Raw genomic sequence first — 25,621 nt, 5'->3', positions numbered from 1 at the left:
AAGAGCACCCGACTGCTCTTCCGAAGGTCCGGAGTTCAAATCCCAGCAACCACATGGTGGCTCACAACCATCCGTAATGAGATCTGACTCCCTCTTCTGGAGTGTCTGAAGATAGCTACAGTGTACTTGCATATAAATACTTACAAATAAATAAATAAATATTTAAAAAAAAAATAGTGCCTCTCTCTGTATTCCTGGCTGGCCTGAAACTTACTACATAAACCAAGATGAACTTGCAGTCATCTTCCTGTCCTGGTGCCTGAGTGCTAGGACTACAAACAGCTGTCATCATGCTCAGCTTCCCTCTGTCTCCTAAGACGCTTGCTTCCAGCCCTCAACCTAAAGGCAGTCTGATCTTGCTTGAAGACTATGACTGGCTCTAGAGGATAGGGTCTGGCCTATCAGTGCTGGAAGTTCTACAGTGTGTCTGGAATAATTGTGGCTGTCTGGGATGAGGTGTCTGGGCCATCTAGGACTGACTGTAGGGGATGGGGCATCTAGACTGTCTGGGGCTGCATTGCTCAGTTCTGTACCATGTGAATTTCACCCCTGTGATCGCCAAGCCAGCCCTTCAGGCTCATTCTTTCTTTCTGTTTTGTTCTATCTATTGAGGGCTGAATGTGCTAAGGGTAAGAAATCTCTCCCTGGCTTCTGACGTGGATGACCTGCTTACCACTCCCACCCCTGTATCCTGCCCTCTTCACTTCTCTTCAATGCTTTCTAGCGACCAACAGGCAATTGCCTGCTGCCCAATACCTATGGAAGGGCACTTTAAGGGGCCACATTCCCTGGATAATGGGAAACAGAGGATAACAAAGCTGGGGAGGTCTCTGACCCTGAGAAGTTCACTTGCTCATCTGACAGAAGTGAGAGGAAACAGCCCTGAATAAAGGCCAAAAGACCCACAATCCCCAAGACAGTGTATAAAGGCCAGGGGCTTCCCAGAACCACATTCCTGGGTATGTTTTCTACCCTTCCTATGACAGCATGCTGTTCATGGAAAAATGTGTTCCCTAGGCCTCGTCTTTTTCCATTCATAGGGATACTAATAGGAGTGGGATATGCTTAGGGAGAGAAGTGTTCATGGAGAAAGGCTGCCCTATCCTCCCACCCAAGGTTCCTCCTTTGGTCATTCTTCTAGACCCCATGTCTCTGGTCTGAGCACTTTCAAGGGACACAGGAAAAATAAGTACAGAGTTCTGATATCAGCACTGAGCATATACACCTCAGTATTTACAAAGTAGCAAATAACTCTGGTTGTCAACATTTCTCGAGGGTGAAGAATTGTCCCATGGGACTAAGAGTAGGAACATCTGAGAAATGTGCACATAGAGAAGCTGTGGTGTAGCTTAGTGGTAGAGTACGCATGCTTAGGATATATGAGGCATCAGGTTTTTTCACAAGCACCAAAACAATAAAAACAATGCAGGCTGCACAAAACATCTGGATCCAGCTTCCCATCTCTCTTGGAAGGATTTCCACCTCTGTGTTTAACACAGAGCACACCCTTTGGGTCAGAAGGTGCCCTGCACTCCTTCACAGACAGACCCACCCTGTGATGGCAAGCAGAGAGGAAAGAGCAACAGCACAGTAGCAACTGTAGCCCAGGGAACCTGTGCTTGTGCTTCTGCCCCACCCCTTAGAGATGGCATCTGGCTTTCTCTGGAGGAAATTAAGAACCAAACCATGCATTCCTCTCCTTCATGCTGGGGCCTCTGTGCTGGACAGGGCTGTTTGGCAAGATCTTAGCATGAAAGTCACAGGAACTCTTTCAACCCCTGCTGAGGCTCCCTGAGCCCCACTCCCACTCAGCCTTCCTAGTCCATTGCTTACAGCTCCTTCTTACTATTAGGAACTCAGGAGAAAGGTCTTGTTAAGCAGCCAGAGGCCAGCCAACTCAGAAGCAGCAACATGCCCTAAAATGGTCAAAGAAAACTCCACAGGTTTGGCTACAGCTCAAGCTACTGAAGGAAGGGGGAGAACTGGGCAGGGAGGATGAGCTTAGCTTAGCTTCCCCATCATCCGCCTCAAGCCTGGGCCTGACATTAACCCCTTGTGCTGAAGGCTTACCATTCCATACCACCTCCAGAGAGTGGGGGGACCGTGGAACAGCCTTATTTTCTTTCAGCATGGGGCTGACATAGGACGCTAAGTAAGGGACAGATGTCCAGATCTGTTCAAAGAAAAGTAGGGGACAGCAATTAACAAACAAAACTTATTATTATCTTACACGCGCGTGCGCGCGCACACACACACACACACACACACACTCATGCAGAGACTCAGTAAGCTCTCTAAGGTCTAACCCTCTAGCTTTTCTATCATCATACTCTTTCACTTGAGGTTCCTTCTGTACCCCAAATGTTCCTGAGAAGAACAAGTTAAGGACTCAGAGGAAACAGCCATGGTCTGAACGGAAGGAAACCAGAAGTACTGAAAGCCCCAGAGTCCAATCAAGTTCTCCTTACACTATACTAACAACTTGGGAACTTCTACTTTCCACTGATAACATGGCTATCAGCCAGAATAAGGGCTAAAGTGGTCAAGTACCAATAACATGCCAGGCAATGTTTAGGCATTGGTACCTTCCCTCAGTTTCTCTATGCAGGGTGTCCTACTGGCTAACATCTGGTTCACCTTGGCTGCATTGACAAGTCTCCAAGCGTTGAGCAGGCCGAAACCATGCTGATGGCTGTGGCTGAAGCCAGCCTCATTGGTGAGCCAGTCTGCATGATGATCTTCATACTGAAAGAATAGAAGCCTCGGTGAATCTCTAGCATTGCCTTTCTTCTCCCACTGAGGCCGCTACGAATGGATTCCCTCAAAAAAGGTAAGAAAAAGAGTCAAAACTCCATGAGTGACTTGCTCCCCTAGAGGGACTCCAGAGGACCAGCTCCCAAGTGAGAGCGCCTTGCCACAGCTCATCTTGGGGGTCTGTCCTCACACCCATGCTGTACACATCCCACCCTGAGACATTTGGAAAGTTTTGGGTCTGGCGTCTCCTGACAGCCCAGCCATGGAGTGGGGTGGGCTGGGCACTTGTCAGCTCTCACCTGGGTGGCTGTGAAGACAATGATGTGCTGGACATCCCGCCATGTGAGGCAGGGCCGCACCTGCAGCATGAGGGCTATCATGCCAGCTGCCAGAGGAGCTGCAGCTGAGGTTCCTGTGTGGCCTTCAGTGCAGCCAGTGCCCTTCTGAAGGTCCCAATCAGTGGTCACCTGCAAAGTGGAATAAGGAGTGGGAGGAGTTAGACACTGGAAGAAGGGAATGAGACAGTCCTCAAGTCTCTTAGGTGGCCCTTTCCTCTAACTTTCCTTGTAACAGAGTCCCAGGCACAGGAGACCCTTACTCCTTCCATCCATCTCTAGATGATGGAAACTGAAGCTGTAAGGAAAGGAGATAGCGGATGTGAGAGGATGTGGGTACACATAAGTTTCTTGGTTCCTGTTCCTCTAATTTTTTATCATTTCATTCCTAAACTCTCTATCCCAACACACATAACGCAGCTAGCCGGGAGTGGCTACAGCTATACTGGGCTCCGGCTGGAGCTTGGAGAGGAACCATGAGAATGTAGGGGGCAAGTTCCCTAAGCTTGTTAGAGCCTTCCCTTGAAGCCTACTGCAGTTTCAGTATCTATATGGCCTGTCTGCCAGGCAATACTGGCCACTGGACAAGCTGCTTTCCTGCTCTGGGTGGTGTCTTGGTTGGGTGTCTGTGAGCTCCTCTCTCCTACCCATGTCTCTCAGATGAGACATAAAAACTGGGAGAAGACAGTATCTGTTTGGCATCAAGGTCATGCCCCATCAACAAAAGTGTATCAAAAAGGTTTAACAGGACTTGCCCAGCTAAACTTTTTGATAAAGCCAGTGCAGGCTAGCATTGTTTTTTTCTTTCAAACTTCTCTCCTGGGTCAGACACCAGGGTGCCAACTTCTTCCAAGAGCTGCCTTCTCCATTGCTTCCTCCACCCCCACCCCATCCCAGCTGTTACTGCAGCTGCCAAGAGAAGTAATTTTCACCCAGACACTGTGCTCTCCTAAAGGAAAGGGAAAAACACTCCATGCTGTGGTCTCAACCAGAGAGGAAGCCTGACTGGTGCCAGGGAACAGATTGATTTTTTCCTGTTAAGGACACAGCCTCACACAGTGATAGCTTAGAGTACAGATGCAAAGTCTGCCAACTTGCCCATAATGGCAAGAACATCACACAGTGCAAGGAAAATCTAGGGAAGCTCCCTGGGCAAGAAGCCAGATGGTGGGAAGCCTATTCCCCTGGCCCTTCTCCTCAGAGACAGCTCCATGCAGCTGCCTGGTCACACAACAGGAGGTTGCCAAGGCAAGGACATTCCAAAGATGGGAACTTGGCTGAATAAACTCCCTTTACAAATCTGGACAAATTACAGTTCAGATGGAAGGTGGGGTGAGGGTGAGAAACCGAGTTGAGTTGGGAGGGGCAAAGCTAGGCTGCGTAGAGTAACAGTGACGATTTCACTACAGAGCCTTGTTAGGTCCCTTGCAGGGGACAGGATTCGAGGGTCACAGAACTCTGCCAGGTGGAAAGGAGTAGGCACTTGTTCTTCTAACAGGCTGGTATCACCCCAGGTTGCCGGCAAACTTTTTGCTTTTCACTTTAGTCTATCCCTTCTATCTCCTCCCTAGGGTGGGGGTGGGGGGTCAACTGGCACAGAGCCTCAGAACAATGTGTTGACCAGAAGTCATTTACTGGCATAACAAGTTCATTTTGTAAGATGAAGTTGACCCTGTGTGAAGATGAGCTATTTAATTCCCAGTAACCTCAGGAACAACCCAACTGACCACTGGCAAATGCTGACAAGCATCTGGCTCCTGCCCAGCTCTGGCCTGGAGCACCCCACTCTTACTAGACACTGTGAGGTGCTTGCTCTGGGACTCTGGTCCAGAGGCTTGACTTCTCTAGGCTGGGCTTTCCCGAGGCCCTCAAGAGTTGTGTGGGCTACAGAACCTCTCCATCCCCCTGTTGCCTCTCAGAGTTTGGCTTAAATCAGAGGTCTAGGGAAGGACAGGGTCAGTTCCAACTTCCTGTCCTGTGCATCTCTGAGACAAGCACTGCCTTTGTACCTTGGCAAACAAGGCAGTCAGTTTTTATAAAAGGACTGAACAGCACACAGAAAGTTGTAAAAGTCCAAATTCTACCATAGGTATCCTACAAACAAGTTAAAAAGTTTAAGATCAAAACCACTAACGCGCCGAGCAGAAGTGACGCATACCTTTTAATTCCAGTACTTGGAAGGCTGAGGCAGGCGGATTTCTGAGTTCGAGGCCAGCCTCGTCTACAGAGTGAGTTCCAGGACAGCCAGGGCTACACAGAGAAACCCTGTCTCGAAAAAGAAAAACAAAACCACCCTCACACACACACTAATGCAGGAGGATCAGGAATTAAGGGGATCCTCAGCTACATAGTGACTTGGAGGCCAGCCTAGGTTATAAGACCCTTTCTCAAAGAATGAGGTGAAAAAAACAAACAAACAAAAAAACCCCAGCTGTTTTACCAGGCATGGTACATCCCATCTGTAATCTCAACCCATGGAGGCCAAGGCAGGAAGATGACTAATAAATTCAAAGCCACTTTGAACAATATTATGAGTTCCAAGCCTGGCAGGATTACAGAGTGAGTCCTTGTCTTGAACCACCCCTGTCCCCCTGCCCCAACTACCACATGGGAAGGGTCCCAGAAGTGCTCACAATGCTCCGCAGCATCTTGTCTCCACCACTGAAGGTGACTGCCAGCATGGAGGCACACTCCTCTGCATAAAAAGGCATCCGTCCCTCCTCATCCACAGCTCCTGGCACAGAAAAGCAAGACAGCTCACATGAGCAGCAGATCCTCTAGCTAGCACCTGATACCATTGTTGTCTTCATCATGAAGGGATGAGTTCCAAGAATAACCACAGCCTCATCTGTATGTGGTGGGGAGGGGAGCCTCAAATGGCAGAAGTCTTGTACTACACCACTCTTCCCATAGGCTTTAGGCATCTCAGTACTTAGTCTCTTGTCTTCAATATGTACTAAGAGCTACTGTGAGTCATACATAGGAGGTATTAGAGCCATGTGGAAAAGGCCACATCCTAGAAGGGGTAGGAAGGACGCAGTATGCAATGGTAGAGAGGGGCAGGGACAGTTCCTTGTCATCTAAGGAGTCAGAATGAGGCTGATGTCAAGAATCCTATAGTTAGGTAGGATGTCGAGTAAACAAATTTAATAATAAAAAGTGAAATGATAAACTTTATAATTGGGGAGTGCAAGACAGAATTCCTTAATTCAGGGCAAAAGGTAGCCAGAGGCAGTCAAGCGCGTGGCCACGGGACGAGAGCAAAGCGGAGCTCAAACCTGTCATAATGGTAGTGCAGACAGGTGGGGGTTCTGGGAAATGGTTGAACATGTCCCTGAGAAACCCCGAGAGCTCGAAAGAGCTGGGCTAGTAATGTTCCTCAAAAGATGATCCTGATTACACATTTAGAGAAACAGAATGAAGCAATGCAGTGAGACACAAAACACATCCGGTGACTTCATGCCCGTGGAGTCTCTAGACCACTACCTATGGTGACAGTGTAGATGGAGTTGGCATAGCCATCATAGTTGCAGTTGTCATTGTGCTGGCCCCCATTACCACTGGCAACCACAAAGATACTTCCAAAGCCTTGGCGACCAGCCATCACTCCATGTTGTAAGGCAGCCTGAAGAACAAAAATGTTGGGCTATTAGTCAAGCAGCTAATGGAAAAACCTGTACCCATTGAACCAGCCATCTTTCTCTTCCTGCTTCTAGAAAGAAAAGAACAAGGGTGAGGCCCTGGGCAAGGGGGAAAGAGATTTACACACACAAACATAAAGTGGGGAGAAAGCTAAGAATTAACAGTGTTTGGGCTGGAGAGATGGCTTAGCAGTTAAGAACACTGGCTGTTCTTCAGAGGGCCCAGATTCAATTCTCGGAACGCACATGGCAGCTCACAACTGTCTGTAACTCTAGTTCCAGGGGATCTGACAAAACCAACCCCCCTCCCAAAACCCCAATAGTCTTTGACAGACATACTCTGCTTATCAGATAGCTGAGCAGGCTGAGGGACAGAAACCCAGAATGAGATCCAAAAGAAACAAGCTGGAAGTTATTCCATTCCCTCTCTGAGCACCAGGGTCCCTCAGGCCCCCATTCCGAGTGAGCCACACAATCTTTCTTGACAGGATGAGTGGCACAGCGATGCTAAGTGGTGTAAGGTGGGCACTATAATGAAGGTGGGATGGGAAGAGGGTTTGACTGATGGCTCTTCTAAAACTGAGTAAGGAGGGTCCCAATGGGTTCCCAGCCTTCATGCTCCTCAGTTACCTTTCCGAGCTGATGAGGGCCATCCACTGTCTTCCCATCATCGTCTGGGCCCCAGCTGTTGAGATACACAAAGGGAAGAGTAGAACCAAGGTAGAGACACCCAGCGAGGATCTCCTTGTCTTCAGAGCCACTCACCCGCCTACAGCTTTTACTCTTCTCCCAAGGAACCCCATGATTAAAAGACACATGGTGCCAAGGGTCCATTTTCTTCCAAAGTAGAAAATGCAAGTATATGCTAAGGCTCTTCTTTTTTTGGAAATGTCCCAATTTAGAATGACTTTATCTTGCCTCAGGTCCCAGGGAAGCAGAAGATACATAGTGGAATAGGGACAGCAGCACCCTGTGATTTACAGAGCTACTACTAGGCTTGATAAAAGCTGCTCATTTTGTATAAGCTTTTGGATCTTTTTTTTTATTAATTAAAATTTATTTTATATGCCTAAGTATTTTGCCTGAATGTATGTACAAGTTCAACATATGTGGAGTGCTCCTAGAGGCCAGGTTTCAGATTCCCTCAAACTGGAGTGACAGAAGGCTGTAAGCCATCATGTGGTTACTGGGAACTGAAACCAGGTCCCCTGTAAGAGCATCAAGCGCCCACAGTCACCAAGCCATCTCTCTAGCTCCAATGTTATTATTATTATTATTAATATTTTTTTTTTTTTTTGTTTTTCGAGACTGGGTTTCTCTGTATAGCCCTGGCTGTCCTGGAACTCACTCTGTAGAGCAGGCTGGCCTCGAACTCAGAAATCCACCTGCCTCTACCTCCCAAGTGCTGGGATTAAAGGCGGTTATTATTGTTATTATTGTCATTGAGACCAGTATATCTGTGTAGCCCTGGCTGTCCTGGAACTCATGTAGACTAGGCTGCCCTTGGATTTAGAGAACCATCTGCCTCTGCCTTCTGAGATTAAAAGTATGTGCTGACATGCCAGACAAGTTCTTGGTTCTTAAACTGAGCAGGGCCTCAGGAGGTAAAGGTGAATGCTATGAAAGCCGAGTGACTGACTGATCCCAGGGGCCCACATAAAGGTAGGAGAAACTACACAAGCTTGTCCTCTGACCATGGGATTGGCACAATAGCACAATACCCACCTCCCCCCAATAACAAGAGAATTTAAGAAACGTACTGGTTAGGGGAAGAACAGGCTCTATCAGTATGACAGAGGCCATCCACCCTAAACTCCTCCTATCCAGCTCCTAAACCGAGAGCCTGAAGCTTCAAGTGCATCTTTGCAGGGGGGCACTGAACTCAGTGCACACAACAAATGCATGCATGCTGGATAACTCTTTTTGTGGCAAGTTTAAGACTGAGCACCCAGTGGCTGTGGATCTAGATAAATGAAGAAAAATGGTCTTATTAGCTGAGTCTAACAAGGAACCCCTGCTAGGCTAGAGGCAGCCTGTTTCCCTATGCTTTTTTTTTTTTTTTTCTTTTTTGAAAGATCTGTCCCAGAGACTCGAGTCTCTCACCTCCTCACCTGCAGCTCATCTCTCCTTACCTGCAGCTGTAGATGTCATTGATCTGATAGTGCTTGTTGAATGCCACAGCCTCCATACTGTCAGTGAGTGGTCCATCCAGCACCCGGATACCTAGGTATTGAAGTTACACCAGCTCCTCACTGATACTGCTATCATAAGTAACTAGAAATAGTACACATTCTCCAAGTAGGGTGCCAGGTGGTAGGGTGGTATGTGTGGAAGATCTATATGTTTTTTTGCACTTTCGTGTATGCATATTTCCAATAGCTACATATATAGGGGTGTGAATGCATTAGTGTGCATATGCATATGTGCCTTCAAGTGTGTGTGCTCATCTATCTTGGATAGCATTCTTCAGAATACTTGTCTTTGACACAGAGCCTCTCGATGGGACTCAGGGACCCAACTAAGTTAGGCTGGCTGGCCAGTAAGCCCCATGGATTCATCTGTCCCTGTGTTCTGGGATTACAAGAAAATCCAATTGTCTCTAGCTTTTTACATGGGTGCCAGGAATTGAACTCAGGTCCTCATGCTTGCCTGGCAAGCACTTTATCGACTATACACCAAACCCCTTTTTTGTACTTTGGATTTTTATACCATATACAAGTATTACTAGTTCAAAAACTGTTGGTTTTTTTCTTTTTCTTTTTTTTTTTTGGTTTCAAGACAGGGTTTCTCTGTGTAGCCCCGGCTGTCCTGGAACTTGCTCTGTAGACCAGGCTGGCCTCGAACTCAGAAATCCACCTGCCTCTGCCTTCCAAGTGCTGGGATTAAAGGCGTGCGCCACTATGCCCGGCTCTCAAAAAATGTTTTTTTGTTTATTTGTTTTTTGGGGACAGGGCTTCTCTGTGTAGTCCTGGTTCTCCTAGAACTCACATTATAGACCAGGCTGGCCTCAAACAAGAGATCTGCCTGTTTTTGCTTCCTGAGTGCTGGGATTAAAAGCATATGCCACTACAGCCTGCCATTTATTTATTTATTTATTTATTTATTTATTTATTTATTTAAAGACAGGGTCTTAGCCAGCATAGGCTTGTCTTAAGCTTACAACATAGCAGAAGATGATTTTGAATCCCTGATCCTCCTGGCCCTACTTGTTAAATTCTGGGAATATGCCTAGCTTTCAAGTGTCTATTACTATCATGCTTGAACTCAAATCTAACGATCCTGAGAGGTGGGAAGCACTGGGTTAGAATACAGGTAATCTAAGATATCCCCTCTTAGCTTGGCACGTCATGTGGAACCTCTAGCTTAGTGACTGACACAATAGAGAAATTAAGTAAATAGCATTCATCCCTTTTGCTACCCCAGTGATGCTCAAGTTCTTTCTCTAAGATGGAGTGGGTCACATTGTGGTGTAAGGTTAAGAACAAATGGGGATTTGTAGAGTGCTGAGGCCCCCTGCTGGAAAACACGAGGGTGACAGCCAGCCTGTTGAGACCATAGGCTCCCAGGATTCAGGAGTGCCCATCCTTTCCCCTTGACCCACAAGACTGGGAGATGAAGAACCATATAATGACCGACCTCTCTTAAAAGCCAGACAACTAAGCTGTCTTAAGAGAATGGAGAGCAGGGGACTGGAGTGGTGGGGCTGAGAGAGCAGCCTCCATAGATGTGGAGTTGTGGAAGGCAAATTATGAGGAGGCACTTGATAACATATGAAACCAGCAGCAGAGTAGTGAACTCGAAGGAAGAGTCAGTGACGTGGGCCAGTGGTGAGCAAAGACATGATCAGAAACAGAAGAGAGACTTGAGCAGGGGCAGCCGGGGACCGATAGTCCACAATATGAACATTTGTACACTTACTTGTTTTCTACTATACAATAAATAGTGTTAAAAGCCCACGTGACATACCACAGCCCTGAAAAGTCAGTGAGTTAATTAACTTGCTATGCACTTACTCCTTACTTTAGGCTACAAACACTGAGACATTTCAGAATGGGAAAGGTAGAGAATGGTCACTGTGTCCCAGGAGCTTCCCAGGGATAGAAGAAGCGTGAGTTACCTGCTATTCGGCTCCCGTAGGCCACGCCCACTGCACAGAAGCTGTTGTTGGGCACAGCTGCAATTTCTCCTGCACACCGGGTCCCGTGGTGGTTTCCATTCTCCTCATCAGGGTGGGGCATGGGATCTGGGTCATTAGAGTTGAGGTCATAGCTTCCCTCTGGACTCTGAAACATTGAAGGGTCAACAAATGGTTACTTACTGGTTTGAAGGAGTCCCTGATGTTTAGGGAGAACAGGAACTGGAAGTTTCCACTCCCAAATCAGGGTAGCATACCCACTGCCTTGAGCAAACCGGCCGAGGACACTGGAGGGCAGCTGAGAGGGCAGAGTTGTTTGTTTTGTTTTGTTTGCTTTTAATCAAGCTTCTCGCTTGGCTGGTATAGTACTATGCCCTCTGCTTGGGGGGAACCCGGGGTAAAAGATTTCAGACTTTCTAAAGGTCACAGCTTAGCCAGAGGTTTTCAGAACCTCTAAAAACAAAGTTGTTGCCTATAGGGCCATTCCCTGCTTCCCTCCCAAGAAAGCAGCAACAACAGGATGCAGGAATTATTGCTATAGACCAAAGTCAACTTCTGGGCCTTAACTGCAAGTCTGGAAAGCTGACTGAGAAGGAGGCAGAATACTATCCTCTCCCAGTCTGTCTGCCTTGGCTCGGTGCCTTCTAGGAAAGGGAGCAAAAGGGAAGGAGCAAGGTGGCAGCAGGGCTCACTCCAGGCCACTCACATAGTTGGGTGCGATGTCCTGGACGGTGTGTTCCACTCCGTCATCTACCACCACCACTGTCACCCCTCGCCCAGTTACATTTCGCTCCCACACACCTGTCACGTTGATGTCTCTTCCTGGGCTCCGCCGATTATTCTGTAGAAGACAGAAATCAACCGACATATAGCTCAGTCCAGAGAGACAAGTTAAAGCTATCCCTTTCCTTGGCTTCTATCAAAGAGCCAAACAGGCCACAGACCAATAGGTTAGTGGAGAACAGAGTCCAGATGGGCACATGAGAGTCCTGTCCCTCTGATTCTTGGTCTCACTTGTGGGCAACTCAAGGACAAAGTGGTGGCTAGAGCTAACTGGTAATTATTATGCAGTAAAGTCAGCAATCAGCTGATACACACCAGGGTTCACCATGAATAAGACACTTTTCTAAATGCTTCACATACACACTTATTTGTTTTAACAGTCACTCCATGAAGTATGCACTGCTACAACCTCCATTTTACAGGTGGGGCACAGAGAGGTGGAACAGCTCAGTCAAAGGTACGTACTAGAAAGTGTGTGGCTAGAACGGAAGTGGAGGAGACGAGCTGCAGGTGAATGCATACACCCTCACTAGCTGCAGTTGAGTGCATATACCCTCAGCACTGCCTTGCTCTTCACAGCAGACAGGGAGGGTATGGACTAAAGCAAACTATCTTCCCACTCCGCAGACACACCCCCTTCAGTGTAAGTGCAGGGCAGTGGGAGAAGCCTCAGTCAAGAGCCTCTCGGAGGCCGTACTTACCAGGTGCCACTGTTGAGGGTACTTGGGATCATTGAAGTGGATGCTGCGCTTGGCCCTCTTCAGCAGCGTTTGCTCTGAGTGCCAGCGCACAGCTTCATGCTTGGCTAACACAGCCTCTGCCTGTTGCCGCATGGCCTCCACCTCCATGGTTGGCCTGTGCCCAGCGGGCTGGACAAAGAGGTAGTGCCCCTGGAGTTCTCCAATGCGCCCAGCATTCACAAGCCCTGCTGCCTGGGCCACAGCATCTGCCTGTTTCGTCAGACTCTCTTCCTTCCTCTCACCTAGGCTGTCCAGATGTACAGCCCAGCTGAGCCCCCCTGCGCCCAAGATGTCAAGCCCACCTGCCTCTGATAGGCCCATGACCTGGGGAACCAGAAAGAAGATGGCTAATTCCAGCCAGAGGCAGATGGGCAGGCCCAGGTGGGCATCCAAGTGTGGGACTTTCTGCCTCCCTTTCGGCATCAGAACAGCAGGCTGCAAATAAAGGGAAAAGAATCAGCAAAAAAAGGCCAGCAACTATAGGAAACTCAGAGAGTGACTGTGGTCCATCAGTGTGTTCCCCTTGGGAAGCCCAACACACCTCTTTCAAGTGATTAGTCACTTGATATTCATAGTCTCTGTCCCTCCCCTACCAAGTATATTTGTCCCTAAGCAAAATGCTAACCCCCAGGTAGAGTATGAGCCAGGGCTAACCCCAGTGGATGATTCCTACGGCACAATGGCCCATCCCTTGGTGCCCCCAATAGCCTGGCATCACCCAGGTGCTTGCTTTGGGCTGCTCATCTAGGCACTCCACGTACATATCACTCTCATGACTGACAACATCAGGACCCCACTTCCTCCTCCTCCTTCTCCTTCTTCTTTTTAAAAACCATGATCTCACTATGTAGCTCTCTCTGGCTGTCCTGGAAGTCACTATGTAGACCATGGCTAGCTTCAAATTCACAGAGATCCACCTGTGTCTACCTGGGATTACAGGCGTGAGCCACCACACCCAGCTCTATCCCCCTCTTATTTACAGACAACTTAAGTCTTTTCCCCAGTGGACTTCTGTCTCCCATTGTGGAGCCATTCCTACCTGGGCTCTCTGTGAAGCTTAGGTCCTGGCCTGGGTAACCATACCACACTCATCTTGTGAAACTGGAGGGAGATGTCACCTTCACTGTGAGCAGTGTCGACTGGGAACACAGCTGCAGACCTGTGGACACCAAGTACAGAAACAACAACAACAAAAAGCTGTCCCACCAGAGCCAGCAAAGCAGAAGCTACAGTGAAGGCCAGGCCTGACCAGTGTTAAATGTCATTTCCAGGGATCTAAAACAGGCCACAGACTAGGAGACATTCATCACAACAAGGCCACGCCAATACAGAACCTAGATACCCCACTTCTTAACCTACCATGTCATTCTCTTTTGCTTCTTTAAGGGCTTAGCAAGACCTAACTGTTAGCATCTCCCATTACCAGGAAATCCAACCCCTTGAAGTCCAGATAGGAAAAACCAGATAATGGAAATAAAAATAGTAGGTATAAACGCATGTGGGGAAATGACTGGCAAGAAGGATTAAGGAGCTGTCACCATCTCACCAGGTTGGATTTTCAGTGAGGGCACAGGCTCTAGCCCTGTCTTCAACCACCCAAAGGGGAAAAAAAACCACCAAATTAGAACATTCGAGCAACTGTGGGGGCAGGAACAAGGCACATGTGGGGTCCTGGGCTCATTTAAAACTCACTACTGTCTACTGAGCCCACACTGCAGCAGTCTTGGTGTTCAGACATACACTCGGATTGTGCCGACTTAAAACATTCTGGAAAGACTGTTTTACCAAAGACTTCTTGGACCTCCCTCCCTCCCTCTGTATACCAGGCTGGCCTGGAACTCAAGAGATCAGCCTGCTTCCGCTTCCAGAGTGCTGGGATAACAAAGGTGTGTGCCACCAACACCCGGCTTAAACAAGCTTTCTTTATATAATTACGGTTGGCTGGGAACTCACGATTCTCTTGCTTCCACCCCTTTACTGCTGTTATTATAGGTGTGGGCCACCATGCCCTTAAGTTCCCTGGCATATTTCCTCTTACATTCATTCTTCCTGCCCCTGGGCTGCTTCAATTTGTCCCAAGATACCCAGGTGTCTTCCCTAGTCTGCAAATAAATAAATCCAGAGTCGGGTTTGATAGCAGTCATCCACCCAGGCAGGCTCCTATAATCTGTGTAGGTTCCAACAGATTTCTGGAAGAGAAACCGAGTTTGTTTGTTTTTTTTCTTTCTCTTGCCCAGGGGCACAGCAGCACTTATTCTCAGGCCTCTGAGCAAGAAACCTTAAGCACTTTCTGAAAATAGACTCCCCATGACCCTCCACTAAGGTAGAAGGGCACCTTTCCTGCTCAAGCTTCTGCTCTTAAACCGTCGTCCTTCAAGCCCCGTCTCCCCGCTCACAGGAACCAGTGTCTGGACAAAGAGTGAGTATACTGATGCTCCCCCTCCCGCGCGGACTCAGCCGCTCCATGCAAGGCGCCTCTCTCCCCTTAGGACTGGTGCTGTCCGGAACCTACGTCCCGGAGACCCGGTCCCTCTGGGGTCGCCCACGCCGGGACCCAAGGTGCCCTCAGCGAAGGACCTCCTCCGCATATGCCGACCAGCCCCGGTCTACGGCCGCCCGTACATCCGAGGTCCAGCCCCCCCTACATCTACTCCCCGACTCACCCACAGCCTCCGTGGCTGCTGTCACTGTCGCTGTCGCTGCCGCCGCAGCCCCCACCCTGCGGAAACTCTCGGCTTCCCCGGAGCCGGAGGCGCCACTGACAGCGACATCACTTCCGCCCGGCGCCGCAGCCAATCAGCGGCTGGGCCTGCGGCCTCTTGACCAGCGGGGCTGAGTTCCGGGGGCTCGGCCGACGCCCGCCGACGGCTTCTGTCGCAGGCTCGTGAGGGCTGTGGGAGCTCCGGCGCCCCGAACCTTCGTGTCCTCCGCCACAGGGCCCTCGTCCTTCATGGCGTCCTCTGTAAGGACCATCCCGGTTCCGACCTCTAAACACCCCTCGCGGCTCTTCTCCGTCGGACTGCCATAGCCTTGACTCTTCCCCCATAAAACTCCTCAGAGAGGCTCTCGCCTCCATCCGGCCGCCGTCTCCCTGGCCCGCGTGTCCCTCGGGCTCCGCCGGGGTCTCGGGGCTGGTCCCCTCGGCGGCTCCGTTGCCCGGTCGCTGCCCGCGCCTGCCGCCAGAGGGCGCCGTCGGTGGCGGCCGCGCACCCCGCGGGTTCCGCTCCTCTCGCCGCCCCGGCCTCGCCCCCTTGCGCTCGCGCCGCCGCCGGAAGTGGGAGGTGCCGCGCGCGGGTCGGCGCTCGACCCCTCCCCCAGGCTTGGCCGCCCCCTCCCCCGCTCCGCCCGCTCAGGTGCGTCCCTTCCCTCCCCGCCGCTCGGCTCCCCGGGGGCGCGGCGCGGGAGGTGTGTGCGGGGCGGCGCGCGCGGGTCGGGGCGGCGGGACCAGGGGGGGCGCGGCGGGGGGAGGGGGGCGGCGGGGGGAGGGAGCGGCGGGGACGGGGACGGGGACGGGAGCCCGGCCTGGGAGGGAGACGGGGGCTGGCGGCCGGTGAGGACGGAGGGGAAGGGGTGGAGGTGGCGCTGGCCAGTGCCAGGGGCCAGCGTAGCGGCAGCTCCCTCTGAAGAGTGGCGGTGACCACCCGGCGCAGCTTCCCCCCATTGTCCCCTTCTGCGTCGCCGCCTGACTGGTGACCATCACTGGCTTGCGGGATTCCCTTGGGCACAGTGGACTCTTGAGCCAGATGCGCGACCCCCCCCACCCCTCTCGTTTGGGGCTCTAGCTGCGGAGTTTCACGGATGACCCTTGCCCTAAGGTTTTCGTTTACCGGGCATCGGTGACCCAGACCTTGTTCCCTGTTGGAGGCAGTGATCTCGACCCTATTGTAGGCAGACTGTTTGCATCCGAGATGCAGTAATGGCGTTTCAGGGCTTTTTATTATGAGAGGAAACTGAGGCACTGAGCTGTGACTGTTGATTCAGCCGGACTCGGCATCTGCTCTTGTGGATTCTTCTGGGTTCAGAGGTATTATTCTATTCATGAGATGCTGTCAAAGTAAAAGCAGGAATGGGAGCTAATCCTACCTTTACCACCTAGTTTTCCTTATTACTGTAGAAGGCCGAGTTTATTTTGCAGCCAAAAAAGATGCTCTTAAAAATAAAAATGTAAAAAATCGTCTTCTTGGGTTCCCTTACTTGAGTTACTATGTTTTTCAACATCTCCTTTTTCTCCTGGAGTAACCAAGTAGTAAGCTGCTTTGCCACAATGGTAACTTGCTAGTGGGGCATTGGCAGATACCAGATATTCCCATCTGTAGGAAAGGAATACTGTCAGGCTAAAAGACACCCCGCAGAGACGATCTGGGGTGACTTGTTCTTGGAAACACCTCACAGAAGCCCTCTCTTAAATTAATAGAGAATGCTTTCACTGCAGCAGCCAAAAGGGATTTAAACATATTATTGATTCTTGGCCAAAAAGGTCAACTTTAATAAATGGTAATAGACAAGGTAGGTATGTGGACCATTCTGAAAATTCCTATCAGATTATCATCTGTTTGGAATGCCTGCATTTCTGTCCAGAGCAAAAATAGTCTTTGCGTAGGCTCCTGATGTTTATGTGTATGACAGCACCTGAAGGCTAGTGCTGACTGGGACTTATGGCCGGAAGTGCCTTTTTTATTGCCCTCCTGCAGAATACTCTTTCTTAGGTGTTTGGAGGAACTGAGAGAGTGGGCATTGTGCAGAGGAAAGCTTTCAGCTTTGTCACTTGTGTCCTTTGGTTTGTTTCTGAATGTCCAGAGTGCAGATGGCGGCCTCTGAGGTAGCTGGCCTTGGGGCCGGAGCCCCGAGTCCTTCGGAACCTGCTTCGTGTGAGTCTCTCCCAGATGGCCTAAGGTAACGTGCAGACTCTTGAGGAGAAAGCGTACTTGGGTAAGGGGCTTTCGGGTGGCCTTCTGAATATCTAGTCTTTCCTCTTTGGAGGTCTAGTGACACTTCTGCAAATTAAGGGTTTTTCCCTCCCTCAGATTAATTTTTTTTTTTAAGTAGAGACTGCTTGGTTTTTGTATGGTATCCTACATGTCAACTGATACTTAGGTAGGCATGCTAGGTTAAGACAGGTATCAACACATCATAAATGCATATATTTCCTTGATTTATCCTACACCAACTCTTTGTTCATTTAACTGTTCTTGTGTGTCATGCTCATTTTTTTTTTTCTTTTTTAGACAAGGTCTCCCTTTGTAGCTCTGGCTGGCCTAGAATTCACTGTGTAGACTAGGATAACTCAAATTCAGAGCCATCCACCTCCCTCTGCTTCCTGATTACTGGGATTAAAGAGATAAACTACTATGTGTGTCCATACTTGTGTCTTTACAAATTATCATTTATTATATATCATGTGTGATGGGGTGGGGAGGTGTGTGTACATTTGGAGACCAAGAGGACAACTTTGTGGAGTTGCTACTTTCCTATTATGTGGATTCTTAGCATCAAACTCACGTTACCGGTAAGGCATTGTGGAAAAGCCTTTTCCTACCGAGCCATATATTAATTAATTTATTTTTTTTCTTCCTGAGATAGGGTCTCACTATGTAGCTCTGGTTGACCTGGAGCTGACTGTGTAGACAAGACTGACCTTGAACTTACAGAGATCCACCTGATTCTGCCTCTCAGGTGTTTAAATTTCGTGTTTGTATGCAACATACATGTCACAGTTTTCATGCAAAGATCAAGAAAATCTGCCAGAATTGATTCTCTTCTCTCACCACATAGATCCAGGGGAATCCCAAGTCAGGTAGCTAGGCTTGGTCGGCCAGGGCCTTACACGCTGAGCCATCTCACTGGCTTCAAGACTCTTTGTTGTTGTTCATTTTTGAGACAGGGTCTCTTGTAGCTCAGGCTAGCCTCAAATTCACTGTGTAGCCAAGGCTAAATTTCTGTCTCCACCTCTCAAGTGTGTGGGATACCACACTTAGCTTTTTCCTCCAAGGTCTTGAAAGCAGGAGTTGTAATTACCTAGCTTTGCCTCTTAAGACTGTCTAATACATTGTTATGTGCAATATTGAATTAAATTGACTAGGGACCTGGGACCTAATATAATAGGTAACACTATACCAACAGCTGTGTGCCCATTAACACATTCAACCCTCATGCAAGTCCCAGTCGGCAGGCATTACTGTTCCTATAACAGGTGAAGAAAGAGACAGACAGGTTAGTGACTTGCCCAAAGTTACAAAACTGTGTTGGAGTCAGTATTTGAACTCATGAACTCTGACCTAAGAGTCAATACATATTTGTTTTTAAAAAGAGATATTTGAGTCAGGTATGATGGAACATACCTGTAGCACCAGCACTTCTGCGTCCAAGACAGGGGAATGTGAAGTTCAAGGTCATATTCAGTTACCCTAGTTCAAAGCCAGTCTGATTTACATGTGAGTTTGTCACTAAATAAGTAAACAAATGAATGAACAAAAGATAAGAGTTACTTGTTAGTGAATGAGCAATAGGGGAAACACAAGCCTACCATAAACTTGGATTTTTCTGCTTTTTTTTTTTTTTTTTTTTTTAAAGATTTATTTATTTATTATATGTAAGTACACTGTAGCTGTCTTCAGACACTCCAGAAGAGGGCGTCAGATCTTGTTACAGATGGTTGTGAGCCACCATGTGGTTGCTGGGATTTGAACTCTGGACCTTCGGAAGAGCAGTCGGGTGCTCTTACCCTCTGAGCCATCTCATCAGCCCTTTAATTAATTTTCTAATAAGAGCAGCCATGCCCTACCAGTAGTAGTAATAGCAGCTAACAGCAGGTTATTGAGTGATCTCTATGTTAGGTGGACAGTACTGTTTAGACTTTAGAAATGAAATAGCTTGTCTAGAGGTTAGTAAATTGTAGAGTTTGGATTTAAGCTTGGGTATTGTATTTGACCAGGTTTATAATAAAGTTCCCTGTCCCCATTCCACAGTTGGCTTTCAAGAAGAATTGCTGAATGTTTGCTGGGGGAGGGAAAGATTTTGTTCTAGTGGCCTTGCTCCTCCTGTTAATAACCCTTCATCCAAGCTCCTGTATTAACTCTAATTAAACTTGCTGGTCCCCTAAAGAAAATAAATAAAAAGTAGCTGGGCTGTGGGGGTATACATCTTTAATCCCAGCACTTGGGAGGCAGAGGCAGGCGGATCTTTGAGTTTGAGGCCAGCCTGGTCTACAGAGTGAGTTCCAGGGCAACCAGGACTACGCAGAGAAATCATGTCTCTAAATAAATAGGTAAATAAAATGAATAATAAATTAAAAACGTAAAGGTTTATATCCAGTGTCTTTGCTGTCTCCCCTCCCTTGCTGCAGTGTGTACAACAGTCTGTCAGCTCACCCTTTATGCATCCCAAGCTAGCGCTGACACAGGCTTCAGGTGAAGTGCTCTTCCCTCAGAACAACTGGCTATCTGTGCTATAGAGATCTTTACAAACACACTCAATTCATCTATTTATTCATTCATTCATTCTTTCTTTCTTTACCAAGACAGGTTTCTCTGTGTAGCCCAGACTCACAAAGATCCTCCTGCCTCTGCCTCCTGAGTCCAATGGGATTAAAGGCAAGTGCCACCATGCTCAGCTAGTTTTTTTCCTGATGTGCATTGGAGTTTTGCTTACATGTATGTTTGTGTGAGGATATTAAACTAAAACTAGAGTTAAGACAGCTGTAAGCTGCCATGTGGGTGCTGAACTCAGGTCCTCTGGAAGAGAAGCCAGTGTTCTTAACCACTGAGCCATTTTTCCAGCCCCTAATTTGACATAGATTTAACTTGTGAGCGAAAGACTGGCTGTGAATGTTAGCTGTCATTCTAAGTATGTTTTAAGGTTCTCTGGAAAAAGTTCTGCATTGGCCAAATGTGATAGTACCTGCCTTTAATTTTAGCACTCAGGAGGCAGAGGGAGGTGGGTCTCTAAGAGTTCAAAACCAGTCTTGTCTATTTAACTATGAGTGCCAGGCCAGTCAGGGCTATACTGTGAGACCTTGTCTCAGAAAAACAAGCAAACAAAAATGTAGTCTATTGGCTCTGGTGTAGCTTGGTGAACAATATGTGCCTAGCCTGGGTGGTTGTTTCATTCCCCAGACCTAGGGATGGAAGGGAATTAGATATTAGATGTCTTTGACAAATGACAAAATTCTTATCCCACATGTTAAATATATGTATGTTTGTTTATGGAATAAAATTTCCATTGACAACTTCAGTTGTGAATTCAAAATCATACCTTCAAAGCTGCAAATTATGTCTTATGCCTAGAATCCCCAGCACGTGGATACTGGTGCCGGATGGTTGCCATGGTTTTCAGGCTGGGCTACCATGTTCAGGCCAGCCAGGACTGCATACCAAGCTAAAGAAATAAAACAAAGTGAGGATTTGACTCTCAGCTACTTGAGGTGATACTCTACTCTGGCAAACTATTGAGTCAAATAGTGGTTTTGTTCAAAGATCTATGTGATATTTTTAAAGGACAATTATTTTTAATTTAAGAGAGAGAGAGAGAGAGAGAGAGAGAGAGAGAGAGAGAGAGAGAGAGAGAGAGTGTGTTTGTGTTTAGGCCAAGGACAACTTTTCTTTTCTACTGTGGGTTACAGGGACTTAATTCAAATCATTAGGGCTTGCACAGCAATGAGGTTGGAATAACAAAGTTGTGCCAGGAGTGATGGTGCACACCTTTAATCCCAGCACTTGGAGCCAGAGGCAGGTGGATTTTTTTGAGCTCAAGGCCAGCCAGTGAGCCCCTATCCCAAACAAACAAATCTAAATATTTATGAAATTATGCATAACTAAGTTAGTATATGTAACTACTGTAACTAACATTGTGCTATTTTTTTTCCTATTCACAAAAGTTGTTGGCACTGGGCATTTATTTTTAGATCTTGAGGGTCACTTGTTTTAAAGCACTTAGTCTAGTCCACACTCAGAACTTTTGCAAGGTCTCACCTACCAGGTTAGAAACCTACAAATTGTTGGGTAGAAAAAAGTTTGTTCTGATGGTGAAGAAGGCCTATAGCATCTAGTTTTGTTCTAGTGGCTGTGTTGGGGATGTGGCTCACTAGTAGAGCACTGTCCAGCATGGGTTTGATCCCCAGCACTGGTTCTAGTCAGGTGATAGACCACTGAGCTACAACCTCATCCCAGATTTTTTTTTTTTTTTTTTGGATAGCCCCAAAGACTCTGCCCAGAAACAGAAGAACTTGTCTCCGCCGAGTGTAAGTAGCCAAATGATAACCAAGGAGAGTAACAGAAATGCCCATTTGGAACATCCAGAACAGAATCCTGGTTCATCAGTGGGTGATACTTCAGCAGCGCACGAGGAAGTTGTAGGAGAAAACTTGGTAGCCACAGCCCTTTGTCTTTCTGGCAATGGGTCTCAGGCTGATTTGAAGGACTTGACCAAGCCAGCAGGAGAGGAGGGGGACACGAGCCTCCTGGAGCGCCTCCCTCCAGTCACTCGGTCTCTTAAGGCAGGGTGCCACTCAAAACAACTTGCCTCCGGGAATTGCTCTGAAGAAAAATGCCCAGCAGCCTCCATCCTAAAGGAAGGCGGCAGGGATGCAGGCTTGGACTTGCTGCCTGTAGTACCGCCTGCAAATGGGGTTGAAGGAGTGAGAGTGGATCAGGATGGTGATCAGGATAGCTCTTCCTTGAAGCTTTCTCAGAACATTGCTGTGCAGGTCAAGTATCACATTTCTGCTACTAAAATGGAATTGGGGACGGGAGGGGAGACGCCATTTATGTGGTAGAGAACTGCATTGTGTCGTTTTTTGCTAGTAGTCATGACACAGTTTGCATATAGTATCGTGTAATGGCTTCATTCTGCTACTGCAGAAACAAGAAAGCCAGTATCTAATTGTATAACATGCAGGAATTATCATGACCTATGTGTAACCTCTTTGGATGAAAACTTGATTGGTGTAGATCATTCTGGTTCTTTTCTTTTATGTTTTTCTTTTTCTTTCTTTCTTTCTTTTTTTGTTTTTTGTTTTTTGTTTTTTCAAGACAAGGGTTCTCTTTGTAGCCCTGGCTGTCTTGGAACTCAATATGTAGACCAGGCTGGCCTCGAACTCAGAAATCCACCTGCCTCTGCTTCCCAAGTGCTGGGATTAAAGGTATGCACCACCACTGCCTGGCTTTTTTTTTTTACAAGTTTCTCTGTATAGCCCTAGCTGTCATGAAACTCAGTATGTAGACCTGACTGACCTCAAATTCACAGTGACTGCTGGCCTCTGCCTCCCAAGTGCTGGGAATGAAGGCATGCACCACCACTGGCTGGCTAGCTTCTGTCCTTTTCAACTCTGTCCTTGTTACTTGTCTGGTCTACATCTTAAGAAGTGAATGAGTCCTGCTCCCTGGAGCCTGGGATGCTCTGGTGTGTGAAAAGCTGTGGGCATCTAGGTTGCAGGAAGCATTTATTCTCTGAGATCCACCCCTTGCTTTCTCTTAGGCACATGGTGGACTGTTTGGTGGGGTAGATAAAGGCTGCATCAGAGATGGGTGTGTATGCAGGGACTCCACTGCTACTTTGCTCTTTGCTGCAGGTTTCTAGATGAGTAATTCTGGAAGAACTCTATTTGTGTTAAAGAGACTTAAAGTCTTGAATATGATTGTTTCTTCTTTTTGTAGACTGACTTTAAAACAGCAGATACAGAAGTAAACACAGACCAAGATATTGAAAAGAATCTGGTAAGTGCATACTTAACTGTCATTGTCACACAAAGCCATTGGAGCACAGGCTGTAGAAGCATTGTAATCTTGGTTGGGAAAAGCACAAATTTCCTTCATAAAATCCTTGACAGTGGGAATGGACTGCCTCGCCCAGCCTGTTACATTTTAGCAATATCTCTTATGTCAGTCCTGCTCTGAAGGGAAGATAGGATCTCTGTAGTTCTTGCAGGGCTCTTATTTGGGTTTAGTAACGGAACTTGTTTTCTGTTTACTACTATCTACACGTCCTTTTAAAATGTCCTTTTGTTGTTGTTTTTATTTATTTATTTTGAGATAGGTTTTCAAATGATGTAGCTCTGGTTCGCCTCGGACCTTGAGTGTTGCCTCATGCGTCCTGGGATGCATCACCATGCCCATTACTTTCTGTGTTTGACAAAGGTCTCCCTCATTCTGTAGCCAGGCCAGCCTTGAACTCATAGCAGTACTCCATGGCATGTCTGTAATTACAGGAGTGAGCCTGCTAGAATCACCTCCTATACATGGGACTTGTGCTTTGCATGAAACAGGGTCTTATGTAGCCTAGGCTGACCTTGAGTTCACAGTGTACTAGGGCGATCTTTAGCTCCTTATGTTCCTGCCCACAAGTGCTGTGAAGTTTTAAATACAAGATATTTTGTTTTGCTTTCAAAATAGAGTCTCGCTGTACAATTTTGAATAACCTGGAACTCATTGTTTAGGCTCATTCTTAACTTTCAAGCTTAAACCTTGGCAGATGAAACATCGCCAAGTTTTTAGAAGTATTCTTTTCCTATGAATTTTCCCCCTCTCCTCTTGGTTACTTTTACCCTGATAGACTCTATTTTCATCAGGGTTTTTTTTTTTTTTTTTTTTTTTTTTTAAGATTTATTTATTTATTTCATCTATGTGAGTACACAGTCGCTGTCTTCAGACACACCAGAAGAGGGCATTGAATCCCCATTACAGATGGTTGTGAGCCACCATGTGGTTGCTGGCAATTGAACTCAGAACCTCTGGAAGAGCAGTCAGTGCTGTTAACTACTGAGCCATCTCTCCAGCCGCAAAATTAAATCTTTTTTTCTTTAAAGATTTATTTATTTATTATATATAATTATACTGTCACTATCTTCAGACACACCAGAAGAGGGCACAGATCTCATTACAGATGGTTGTGAGCAGTCAGTGCTCTTATCCACTGAGTCATCTCTCCAGCCCTTCATCAGGTTTTTTAAAATTAATATTTATTCATTTAATAATTTTTAAGATAAGGTCTCACTCTGTAAGTCTGGCTAACCTTGAACTCCCTATATAGACCAGGCTGGCCTTGAACTTGAAGAGATCCCCCTGCCTCTGCCTAACAAGTTCTGGGATTAAAAGGCCATCAAGCCTGGGCCCCCTTGTTTTTTTTCTAAAAGCTGATCCCCTGAGGGTATGGTGGTGCATACCTATAATCTTAGCACTTCGGAGGTAGAGGCAGGAAGACCAGGAGTTCAAGGCCAGGTTGAGCTATGTAGTGTGTTTGAGGCCAGCCTGGATTCATGAGATGCTATCTCAAAAAGCTGGCTCTGTGATTTTGAGAATGCACTGCTCCTCTAGAGGACCTGAGGACAGTTCCCAGCACTCCTATCGACAGCTCACAGCTGTCTGTAACTCCAGCTCTAGGGGATCTGACACCCTCTTCTAGCCTCTAAGAGTATTGCACTTGAGTATACAAATGCTTGTGCGTGCTTTAGCACAGTGTTGAGTACTAGGAGTTTCTGCAGAGATGGAAATGGTCTCAGTCTCTGCTCTCTGGTTTGGTGACCACCAGTCACAGGTGGCATTTGAGTCCTTGAAATGTGGCTAGTCTCCTGAGGGCCTGGTGTTTTTGTTTTGTTTTGTCCTATTTGATTAACTTAAAGTTACATAGCCACATGCAGCTAGTAGCTATTGTATGGGACAGTGTAGCCACATCTTAGATATAGTTTGGGGGTACAGTTTGGTTGAGATCTTACTTGCCCATCATGCAGGAAGCCCTGGGTTCAATCCCTAGTGCAGCATAAACTAGGTGTGGTGGTCCACACCTGTAGTTGCCATACATGGCTAATGCAGGTGGGAGGGTCAGAAGTTCAAGACTATCTTTGGCAACATAATAAGATGGAGGCTACTGAGCTGTATAAAACACTTTCTCAAAACAAGCAATCAAAACCTGCTGAAGGTTTCTCTGATTCAATTGGGAATGAAACTTTTGTTGTTCTCGATAGGACAAAATGATGACAGAGAGAACTCTGTTGAAGGAGCGTTACCAAGAAGTCCTGGACAAGCAGAGGCAGGTGGAGAGTCAGCTCCAAGTGCAACTAAAGCAGCTTCAGCAGAGGAGAGAAGAAGAGATGAAGAATCACCAGGTAGTCTGCAGATGCTCATGTTTGGGGATGTAGCTCAGTGGTAAAGTGCTTGCCGAGCATACTCAGAACCACAAGAGAAAGAAAGGAAGGAAGGAGAGCTGGTAAGATGGCTCAGTGGGTAAGAGCACCCGACTGCTCTT

The 25,621-nt window shown here is 47.4% G+C and overlaps 2 protein-coding genes across 10 annotated transcripts in view; one reads left to right on the top strand and one right to left on the bottom strand.

Moving 5' to 3' along the window:
* Pcsk7 (proprotein convertase subtilisin/kexin type 7) overlaps positions 1-15,159 on the bottom strand; it is a 23,873-nt gene extending 8,714 nt beyond the window's left edge. Inside the window, exons 1-13 of the mRNA XM_021207785.2 lie at positions 15,052-15,159; positions 14,427-14,577; positions 13,428-13,547; positions 12,350-12,823; positions 11,572-11,706; positions 10,848-11,013; positions 8,863-8,953; positions 7,361-7,415; positions 6,576-6,714; positions 5,723-5,823; positions 3,054-3,221; positions 2,638-2,745; positions 2,071-2,173 (exon numbers count right to left, since the gene is read on the bottom strand). Of these exons, the coding sequence (XP_021063444.1) occupies positions 2,071-2,173; positions 2,638-2,745; positions 3,054-3,221; positions 5,723-5,823; positions 6,576-6,714; positions 7,361-7,415; positions 8,863-8,953; positions 10,848-11,013; positions 11,572-11,706; positions 12,350-12,811 (1,528 nt within the window). The 5' untranslated portion in view covers positions 12,812-12,823; positions 13,428-13,547; positions 14,427-14,577; positions 15,052-15,159. The remainder of the gene's footprint in view (positions 1-2,070; positions 2,174-2,637; positions 2,746-3,053; positions 3,222-5,722; positions 5,824-6,575; positions 6,715-7,360; positions 7,416-8,862; positions 8,954-10,847; positions 11,014-11,571; positions 11,707-12,349; positions 12,824-13,427; positions 13,548-14,426; positions 14,578-15,051) is intronic.
* Positions 15,160-15,182: 23 nt separating this feature from the next.
* The window catches only part of Rnf214 (ring finger protein 214), a 43,069-nt gene continuing 32,630 nt past the window's right edge, over positions 15,183-25,621 (top strand). The window contains exons 1-5 of one of the 9 annotated variants that reach the window (XM_021207016.2): positions 15,183-15,350; positions 17,186-17,281; positions 21,578-22,088; positions 23,038-23,097; positions 25,341-25,481. In XM_021207016.2, coding sequence (XP_021062675.1) covers positions 17,193-17,281; positions 21,578-22,088; positions 23,038-23,097; positions 25,341-25,481 — 801 coding nt within the window. In that variant the 5' untranslated portion in view covers positions 15,183-15,350; positions 17,186-17,192. The other 8 variants (XM_021207017.2, XM_021207020.2, XM_021207015.2 and 5 more) reach the window with 8 other exon arrangements.

This window comes from Mus pahari, chromosome 10 (assembly GCF_900095145.1).
Source record: "Mus pahari chromosome 10, PAHARI_EIJ_v1.1, whole genome shotgun sequence".
In the NCBI taxonomy this organism is placed as follows: Eukaryota; Metazoa; Chordata; class Mammalia; order Rodentia; family Muridae; genus Mus; species Mus pahari.
This window is presented reverse-complemented; position numbering and strand designations above follow the sequence as displayed.